General features: G+C 39.6%; 1 protein-coding gene across 1 annotated transcript in view; it reads right to left on the bottom strand.

Annotated features, from left to right (window-relative positions):
* Positions 1–5,766: 5,766 nt before the first annotated feature.
* The window catches only part of ZNF318 (zinc finger protein 318), a 28,696-nt gene continuing 23,824 nt past the window's right edge, over positions 5,767–10,638 (bottom strand). Inside the window, exon 10 of the mRNA XM_010581208.1 lies at positions 5,767–10,219. Within this exon, the coding sequence (XP_010579510.1) occupies positions 6,791–10,219 (3,429 nt within the window). The 3' untranslated portion in view covers positions 5,767–6,790. The remainder of the gene's footprint in view (positions 10,220–10,638) is intronic.

Below are 10,638 nucleotides of genomic sequence, written 5' to 3'. Positions count from 1 at the left end.
ATTGTGTGGAGCTTGTGTGGGGAAAATAAATATTTCTAAATGCTCTCCTTCCCTGAGCAGCAGCAACAAACTAGTTTGTGTTTTTTCATCACATATAAATCAGGATGAGCCTATCAACCTACTGTAAAGCAAACTCTTACACATTATTTTCTAGAATAATCAGTGGCTATGATAAATCTATGCAAAAAAGCAGGCTGTCTGTTGTTTGTCTTTATTATTTTACATGCTTGGTAGCTACTGTCAGGACATTTTTGTTGATGAAACATGGCACAATCTCCCTCAGGTGAAATAATTGCAAAAAGAGTTAACAAGGGACTTCTGTGAACGTATGACAAAAATTTTGCATGAATAATTTAACATGGTAGCAGAGTTTAAAAATAGCCAGATGTTTCCAGATTAAGTATAGAGATAGGAGTTTTAAAAAGCCTTTTTCCCTGCTTTAAGCAGCTCTTCCAACAGATGTAGAAACTACGTTACTGTAGGGCCATAAAGGCCCTATGAATCAACAAGCTTCAGGATCTAGCACCCTCTCATACCACTATTAATACCCTGAAGTGCACTTTTTTAATCCTCTTCAGAGAATAATTTTTAAACAAACAGCACTCAGGATCCAGTGTTTTTTCATAAAAGTTTAATGTTTGTTTTTAAAATAATACTGTTTAATCAAGAGAAAGGAAGCACCCACACATATACAGTCTTCTTGGATGCTGGCAAAGGAACTTAAATTACAGACATACCCATGAACAGCATGTTTAACCATTAAGAATATAGAAAAAGCCTCACTGATTAATCACATTAATAATAATGAAAAGAATGTGCCCTCATACCAAAGAGAAGAGAAAGAGATACCATTCCAGTCATGCAAATCTGCACCCACCTTCTCAGAACAGGATTCCAGAAGTCCAGCAGTTCCAGATAACGTTTTTCTTAGCTCCTGTGGAAATTAACCAAAAGCCAGCAAAAAGAATGGGCTTGTTACAGCAAACTCAATGCTCATCCTAAAATCCTGCTTGCTGAGCGTCTGCTGGGTTTGACTGTCCCATTCCCAAACCTGAGGGCCTTTTAATTGTTTTCCCCTCTGCATCAAAAGCTTTCAATACCAAAAGCTTTTGATGTAGTCTGGAAGAAATCTGGCAAGCTTAATACAGAATGAAAACAGTTGTAGCTGAACATACTGTGAATGTAGGTAGTACACTAGAAGAGACTTGTAAGAACTAGGGTAACTAAAAGCTATGTATTTGATGCTTTTGTCTAGGATGCTAAGCTTATAAAGTAGAGGGTTCATGGTACAAACCTGAAATAAACTTTCAACTTGTAAGCCTTTCTTGCATTCTGAAACACAAATGCAACTCTCAGAGGAAGAATTACATTAGTAAGTTAATATCTTGGATGATCTCTCTTCTGTAGACATTGTAACCAGGTTGAAGCAGGCTGTCCACACCTGTATCTTATATCAAATGCCAGATAGATCAAATGTGAATTATAAAGTACTGTAGCAAATGCAGATATGGCATTCATCCCCCCACCCCTCCCAGCCATACTGAATCCATTGCATGAATTCATTGCACTGAATACATAAAATACAAGTGTGAATTACTTTTGTAATCCTATCTTGGACGATATGGCTAGAGACACAATCAAGGTATACTGGGTTTGAACCTAACTGGCAGAGGACATGAAGTTTAAACAGTACCTGGAAAGCACCATATTTAAATGGGTTTAATTGCATTAAACCTTCAGTTCTTAGGAGAAAAAGCAGTGACTGATACTCCCTTGCTAATAGACGTTGTTTTTTTCCCCACTAATCAAGCATTTCTAAATACCCATCTTTCAGATGCATAGCTACATGAGTCCTTCTCTCATCTAATTATCTGGCATTTACCTTTAATTTCTGTTTTTTCATACCTGACAGGAGATGAACACAGCCTAATGTGAGTACTGATGTGACTATTATCCCTACCATTTACCAGATAGCTGTTACAGGGCTTTTCCTATTTCTCACAGCTACCATTGCTCAAAAGGGTTACGTTGTTTCTACATTCATCTGAAGTTTGCAAGCAAATTAAACAGGGTGGTATCCCCAAGTGATCCCTACTGTTGTTGCTTAGGCTCCGCCTAAAGCTCCCCCACAAAAGCAGTTTCTTGAAGAAAAAGTTATATTAATTAAGAATTGAAACGTTACCTTGCGTGTGTGCTTTCCTGTCTGTAAACTGAAGATTCTTCAGTCAGCCGACTGGTAAAAGGGAACATCGCTTTCCTTGAAGCAGCTCTGATACAGGTTTTATCTTCTGCAGCTACTCAACTGTTCTCTACCACCTGCCTGAGCAATTCTGATGGCTCTGCTCCCTGCACCCTCGGTTGCTGTACAGCTTCATGGGAATTATTACAGCAGCTTGACTCATTTTACTAGAGCCTAGAACTGCTAACATATGGTAATCGGCCTTCTCATTGCAAGCAAAAAGACAGCCCAAGAAGAGGTGGAGGTGGGACTGCAAAACAAAACCCAGCAACTAATACTGAATATGGAGCCTCGGATTTCTGCTCTAAGGCAGAATGTAACAGTCTGCAGCTGCAGGATTTTGCTCAAGCTGGTTACAACCAGAAATACATTCATATTGGCTGAAAATAGCTAACAGGAAGGATGGTCTAGCAACCATAACCCGCACCTCTCTCTCCTTCTTCATGCTAGACAGATGCAGAGGAGTCAAGTAAAATCAATGTTAAGGCTGCTTTATACTCCTACAGTAGTGGCACGTAGGCTGTTTGCACTTAGTCTGTGCAGCAGGCAGAAGAGGACTGAATTCTGTCTCAGAGAATTATTTTGCTCCCTTTACCTTTCTGTAATGTTCTAGGAGAGTAATAAACCAACGCAGTATTTCATGAAGTGCCACATAAAAACCTATCTATCTCATGCAACTTTTCTTGCCCTTTGCACTAAAGAAATACAGTTTTATCATGCTTTGGGATGCAGTAGTTTGGTGGATGGTTGTGGGTTTGTTTTTTTAAAGAGACTTCTGCCTTCATCACTTACTTTCACTTGCTATTTCTGACAACTGTTTGGGGTTTACTAGGCTAAAAAAAAAAATTTGTCTTTGCCCACTTTTCCTGCTATCTGTTTCCATGGGCAAAATTTAAGATCTTTATGCAGCTTCCCTTAGATAAGAATTAGTCATTTATTTTCACCCTTGGCAAGATTTAAGAAACAGCAGAGACCTTACACCTTAATCTACTACTTGTACTTTTTACCACTAAGACACAAACATTTGGAAAAAATTAATAACAGAATGCTGGTTGATACATTTCTTCCCTGCTCACATGCCATTTAAAAGTCTAAACCAAAGAAACAATCCCCCCAAAAGCCTATCTGCTGCTTAGTTAAAACTTAGTCAAAGACAAGATTCCAGCAAACTAGAAGCAAGATTTACCTGCCCAAGAGACTACCCCAGGAAAAAAAAATTACTGTATTTTGTCTAAAACATTACTTTTGCTTTTAAAGTTTTCTGCAAATTGTAAACATTCGAAGGCTGCTTCTCCTTTCCAAATGCAGCCACAGATGTTAAAAGAAACTGGAAGAAGTATTAAAAAATCACCTGGATGTACAATAGACCGACAGAACACCAGCAGCTTTTCCACGGCTCTTCTTCCACTGCCTCTTAAAAAAGCTTGGTTTTGCAACAAACTTCATCCAGGAGAAAGGCCTTTCTACCAGCCTCCATCATGGCAAACTAAAGGTTGCAGAATCAAATGAAGGCTTAGAGTTAATCCATTGTCCTTTGAATTTACTAGGTATTTGTGCCTGGTTTGAAGTAGTGTAAAGAAAGCAACATTCAAACTAGGCTTATTTCCTCCCTATCTGCAGCTTTCTAAAAATGAGGAGAAAGGTAACTTCTTATACCTTATGCAGCTTTTAGGGAACTAGGTCGGGAAGGAGAGTTAATGCTGTATTGCACCATTCAAACACACAAGTAAATCCCCTCCATTAACTCACCCCTCCTCCTGAGGATCTGGAGTCAAGAGTCCAAGGCCAGCCTAGAACTTAAGGCTTCCCAGTCAGTGCACTATGCTACAGCTCTGCCAGCACAGGGGACCAGTACAGTGGATAAATCATTTACTGCATGCCTCTGGAAACCACAGCAAAAAAAAAAAAAAAAAAAAAAAAAAAAAAAAAAAAAAAAAGAACAAAGAAAAAAAAAGAATACATAAATAAAAATATATGCCATTTCATGAAATTGCAAGACAGTGTTAAAGCCTCTGTCTGCCAATCTGCCTAGATGTCATCACCTACATCATCTCTTTTGTTCTTGTCCATTCCAGCAGTTCGAGGAGTACATTTAACCCTACCTCAAAAAAGACCAAATTAATCTTTCTTCCAGTGTGAATAAAGGGCATGAAGAGAAGTACTATTTAATTTGTACCATAGGAAGGTTCAGCTTCTGGAAAGCTGAAGACAAATATGGGATAAGGCTCATTTGCAAGGCTCTTGCTTTCCCTTGGTGCTAGCTGCTCTCCATTCATGGCCAGCCAGGTTCAGCACTGAACACCACCACTACTTGTAGAAGCAACTGTAGGAAAGCAGAAAACAGGGGTATTGGATTTATATTTATGTCCTTTCCCCCAAACTAAAGTTAATCAACAGTATGTCCCACACAGGTAACACAGCATTGAATAAGGTTGTCTGAAGAAGACGATTGTCCAAATTATTCTGTTTGCCGTTGCATGCACCGAGACCTTCATGAAAACCAATCTGGAAAAGGAAACTAACCAAAAAGCATGTCTGTATCCCAAAGCAGCACCATCTAAAATGCAGAACTATGGAAAAATTCATCCTTCCCTTTAATATCTCCCTTCCCTGCACTGATATCCCTCAATACAAGGAGGCAAGAAAACCAGTTCCCCTCTTCCTCTGTGGATTTACAAGGGACCAAGCACTTCACTGAAGAAATTGGAGAGAAAATGGGGGCGGGGGGGGAAATTTAGCTGTCAACTGTAAACAAATAAACTCAGATATATAATAAAAAAAAATACAGAAGAAAACCAAGAAACAACTACAAAGGACTTTTTTATAAACCAGAATTTAAGCAATCTCTACTCATTACCCAACTCCATTTTAAAAGTATCAAAGCATGTCAAACCTTGCTCTCTTTGGTTTTGACAGCAAATGGTTATTTGAAGAAAGTAGGGCAATGATACTAACAAAGACTTCTTATATTCAATGCAGTAACTGCTTAACATCATAAAAAAAGCTTAAAGACCCTTTCTCAAACCCCTTTTCCCTTCTTAATTACCTTTTTTTGGTGACGACCATTTATACTAGATTTCCAAATTCAGCTTAAATAGTTCTTACATTTCTAATATGAAAACCACCATAATGACTCTGAAAAATATTTCATACCTTCTTCACACACAGTCATGGAAACAGAAGAAAAATGGTGATTTTTTTTCCCCCCTCTGGAGGTCCACATGCTGGTAGCGATTACAGAAATATGAACTCTCCTTGGGTTCCCCCACCCCGATGCCCCACCTCGAGCTTTACATAGGGCTCAGGACTTCAAACAAACTTCCACTGATGATGTTGACGATAGTTCTTCCATTGACTTCAGCTGGGAATAAATAATTTTTTTACTGAGCAAGCTAACTGTTGAACATCTTCATCATCTACAGTTTCTCAATTTTACCAGCTACTACAGGAGTTAGAAACTAATTTAAATAAAACAGTTTCCTTGAGTTCAGAAAAAAAAGAAAATCGAGAAGAAAGTCTTGTTGACCACCATATGTTTATTTTTTAAACAATTTACAAATAAAAATGTTATATTTATCCAAGCAAACACATTTAATACTTTAGTCTTTAACAAGCTATACAAATGAGAACCATCACACTAGAGCTTTTGATAGCTCAAGGACCATTCAGGGTAGGCATGCATGTGTCTGTATCACATGAAGCGAGTCCAATTCCTGACACCAGGGTTCTGATCTTCTGCTTCTTCAGAGCTGGTCAGCTGCTAAATGATTTAACACAAATAGTTACTGGATCACAATACAATGAAAGAAAGCCCATTTCAAATCATGTAAGTGACCTCAATATGTCTGGTCCAGGTGTCAGGCCACAGAGCCTTACCGATTAGTCTTCTTCTCCAAAAGCCAGTCGGGCAGATTTTCTCCCCTTGCTTATTGATGTGGCATCCATACATGTGCTTATACAATACAATGAAACAGCTTAAGTACAGATGTAATACAACAATAATTACAAATCACAGAGACAGATAAACAAACAAAATCAACTCTAATCACATTCTTGCATTTCAAACAATGAAAGTAAACAAAACCATGCATTACAGTTTAAAGAAATTTTCAGTTTTAGCTCTTCTGCAAGTCTCCATTTCCTCAAATTCTAAATTGCTGTTCTTGAGCTTGTCCCAGTGGCTGGGCTACTCATGGTGCTACTGACACAAACAGGGTGAGCTGGAAATCATCCAAGAATGGTCAAAGAATAAAAGCCCCCAAAATGAACAACAAAGACGCACGCATTATAAATGAGAGATTCCATTTTAATAGCAGAGTGTAGAAAAGAAATTGGCAAAAAAATTCACATGAAAAAACATTTTACACAATCAATTATGTACAGAATAAAGTATGTGTCTGATTTCCGATAATGTAAGTTTCACTTTAGTCAAGTCCTACCACAGGATGCAAAATACACCCAAACCCCTCAACTGGAACAAAAACCCAAACAAAAACAATATACATAATCCCAGCTCTGGCTCCTCAAATATTGGGACTGGCTGGGTTCACTTCAACCCACTGGGCTTTCTGCTAAGCTTTCAGCAATTCCTGAATTTGTTGTAGCTTCCAAACTGTCAGCAGTTTCTGTTTGCTCAGTCTTCTTGCTCTGGATGGTGCATGCTCCCTTGCTTCCTGAGCCACTTTCATTTCCACGTGTTTCTTTGAGTTCAGGAAGGAAAGTTTCCATGCACCCAGAAGCCTGACTTTCTGCGTTGCCTCCGTCACAACTCAGTGACAGCATTTCAGCAGCTCCACCTTTGCTCTCCCTCACTTGCAGAAGGATCTCAGACATGGGAGAAATGCCCTGCATTTCTAGAACTGGCATGACCACTTCTGTAGTGTCAGTATTTGAGGACTGCAATCCAAGCTGTGGCATATCTTTTTGAGAAATCCGTGTGCAAAATTTATCTTCCTGACTACCAGAAGTCAATGTAGCAAAATCAGTAATCTCTGTTTTATCCACTGTTTTTTCAATGGCCAGCTTCTTAAGTTTATTGGACTCCAACCTAATGGATGCAATAGTTTCTAGTTTTGAGACTTCTTCCGTATTCTTATTTAAATGTCCCACTGTACGGATGCTGAAGCATTCACGTTTTACCTTAGTATCTCCCAAACTGAAATCAGTGCTTTTAAACTCGAGCTCTGCTTTCTGGAAGGGAGTCTCATTATGTTTCACATCTTCTGACGTCAAAGAAACTTTGTCGTTATCCACACAAACATCTGCAGAGAGACTTTCAGATCGCTCAGTGTTCAATCCTGAGTGAGTGCTATTCACATGAAAGTCATTGGCTGCTGAGGTTCTTAAAACCTCATGCTTTGTTTCTCGGAAGTGGACAGCTTCTTCTGAAAGACGGTCCCTATGGAAATCTGCTGATAAACCAACTACTGACTCTCGGACAAGATCAGAGCGAGCCCTAGAAAAGCCTCCAGTCCCTACTTGTTTTGCATCTCTCTTGATAAAAACATTATCTAATGTTGCATCAGATCCGGTGTGTCCTAATGATTTTTTTTCAACTTCAACTACTAATTCTACACTGGATCTGAGTTCAACAATGTTCGCAGAGCAGGCGTTGACTAACCATGCAACTTCTTGCCTTTGGGTTTGGTTATCTAATACTGCATGGCCTGAAGGTTCAGATCGAACTTTTTCTTGACCTTTTAATACACTAATTCTAGTTCCTGTGTTGGCAAGACATGTGTCTGGCCATACCTCTGTCAATTCTGAAGCACTAACTTCATTAGAACCAGTTTTTATTTCTACATTTGGAGTATTTGGTAGATCCCAACCACTTTCAGAACAAGAATGGGTTGTGATGACCTGTTCTCCATTACTACTTCTGGAAGTGTCCCATTCACCAGGACTTCTTGTCAATTCTGAAATCTTATTTTGGGTTTCTGAAATTCGGGGAGCTTCGCCAAGGACTCCTGGCTGAGATACTTCCAAAGCTACACTTTTCAGTTTTACATCTTTTAAGGAGGCATCAATAGAATTCTGTTCTGTCATTACTGCTACTGAAGGTTTTTCTTTTGAGGTGTTTTGAGAATCACAGAGTAAGTCTGGACTATCAGTTTCTGAGTGAGTTCTACAGTTATCACTTAACTTTTCCTCTACCAAATGGGAATTTTCCAAATTTTTAATTTCATTCTGTGTTTCAGGTAACAATGTCTTTGGGTGTAAGCTAAGCTCAGTCTTTACCGCTTTTACTTCCCGGTCTTTCATCTCTGCATCTTTCTCCAGGGTACCAGGAACGTTTGTGTTAGTAATGGAAGTTTTACTTGCATCTTCCTGTCCAAATTTCTCTTGGACCTCTGTTGTCTGTAGAACACAGAATTCCTGACCGCCTACCTGCTCTCCACCTCCTGTATCCACAAGTCCAATTTCTGCAGGCATCTGGATACCAGAAGCATTTTTTGTTTCTGGCAATTCTGTGACCAACATTTCCGATAGCTGAGACTGAAGTGGTTTCTTGTTCATTTCAGCCTGATTCTCACTAAGAACCCAACTCCCTGTTACTTGATTATTACACTGTGAGGAATCTTCTTTCAATTTAGTCCGAACATCTGTTGAAAGAGGAAGCTGAAATTTTTGACCTACGTCTTTCTGAATACCATTTTCAACATCAGGGCTCATCTCAATATGAAGTATTGAAGTCTCCTGAGTATCAGTTTTCTCCAGCTCTGAGCTTTGCTCAGCTGAGTGGACTTGGCTAACTTCAGTAGCCATGTTCTGAGAATCCTCCTTCATGGAAGATGAGCTATTATTTGTTCTAGGGTTTGCAGATAAGTCTGCAGGTTTTGTTAGGTTAGAGCTTTCTCCATTTGGAAGTGCAGAACTTGCAAGCTTGCTGTCAGCCGAACCCTTTCCACCACTACTGTAGAAAATATCATAGAGATCTTTAGCATTGGCTGTGGCCAAGCAAGAGTTTCGTTTCTCTACCTTTTTTGCCTGATCACTGAAAGCAGTTGAAGGTGGTGGTGGTGGAGGGGGTCTCACAGGCATTGCCAGCATTGTCTGTTCACTTTCAGACACACCTGGAGCTACTTCATCTGCAGGGATGACAGCTGCCTGCTGGACTGCTGGTGGAGGAGGGCGTGAAGGTGGTATATCAGAAGTTTGAGAAGACTCACTTTTCTCTGCTGCTTTCAGATCCTCCTCTGCCCCTTTTAAAATTACTTCTTCTCCTCCAAAAGCTTTTGAGATGATATCCGGAGGCAGTAGAAGATCTGCATTGGTTTCTTTTACTACAGGCAGTGGTTTGGTGGTAGCTCCAGAGGATTTTATGGATAAAAAGGTGTTCAAAGGTGCTGGTTTGCTAACTGTTGCAGCAGTAGACTTCCTGAAAATCATGGTGGGGACTGGTAGATTAGGTAGAATTTTTGCTGGTGTTGATGTGAAAACAACTGGTGTCCATGGGCTAGTGTGTGGAATAACAGTTTTTCCAGACAGCTTGATTTCAATGGGCTTGACATGGAGTTTCCCAGACAGACACTTGCTCTCCTCTTTGTTTCCTTCTGTACTCTCCTCCTTTGGAATAGCTCCTCCCAGGGTTTTATCCTCTCTCTCAGTCTTTTTCCAGCTGAATTTCCCAAAGGAAGTCTGACTTGGTGATTCCTTTTTAGATTCCTCTTTCTTTTCTTCTTTTTTCTCCTCCTTCTTATCTTCCTTCTTCAGTTTAAGCTTGATACCCATTTTTCGCCCAGAAGAATCTATTTTGCCTTGAGTTTCACTAGTCCCTTCTCCAAGCTCCGGGATGCTCTTTGCTTCCTCTTTCTTTATTATTTTTGGTTTCTTCTCATCCTTCTCTTCTTTCTGTTTCTCAACTAGTTTCCGTTTCAGCTCACTCTGCCGCCTGCGCTCTGTTTCCAGAACTACAGCCAACCCAGCTTGACGGTCTAGATTTCTCCTCTCTTCATAGAGTGGGTTTTCATCTATGTATTTCTGTGGAAATAAATGGCACAATTTTAGCCACTGTTTCCATGAAAAAGAAATAAATAAATTCAGCTCTGTAACAGTTTTGACTTGTTCAGGAGGTGCCATCTCAACACTAAGAGAGCAGAAAACTTCCTACCAAGAAACCGCGATGCTACAAAGACCACATTCTGTAATTTAATGTGAATTGAGTGGTGGCTTGCAGCAGTGCTGTCACTTTACAGAAGAGTTTGAAAATCAACGCTGGGACTTAAACACCATTTCAACCTCATGCACATGAAAGATTAGTCTCTGTGTAGTGGGAAGTTCTGCTTATTTAGTTCAGTAGAATGTAGTGAAGATAACCAAATACATATACTCTGAGGAGTCAAATGTCATTCTTCAGGAAAGGAAGACAGAACAAGTAGAATCTAACACAAGGAATGACT

Source organism: Haliaeetus leucocephalus, unplaced genomic scaffold (assembly GCF_000737465.1).
Source record: "Haliaeetus leucocephalus isolate CR32 unplaced genomic scaffold, Haliaeetus_leucocephalus-4.0 Scaffold752, whole genome shotgun sequence".
Lineage (NCBI taxonomy): Eukaryota > Metazoa > Chordata > Aves > Accipitriformes > Accipitridae > Haliaeetus > Haliaeetus leucocephalus.
The sequence above is the reverse complement of the archived record's forward strand: the minus strand, read 5'-3'. Positions and strand labels throughout refer to the sequence as shown.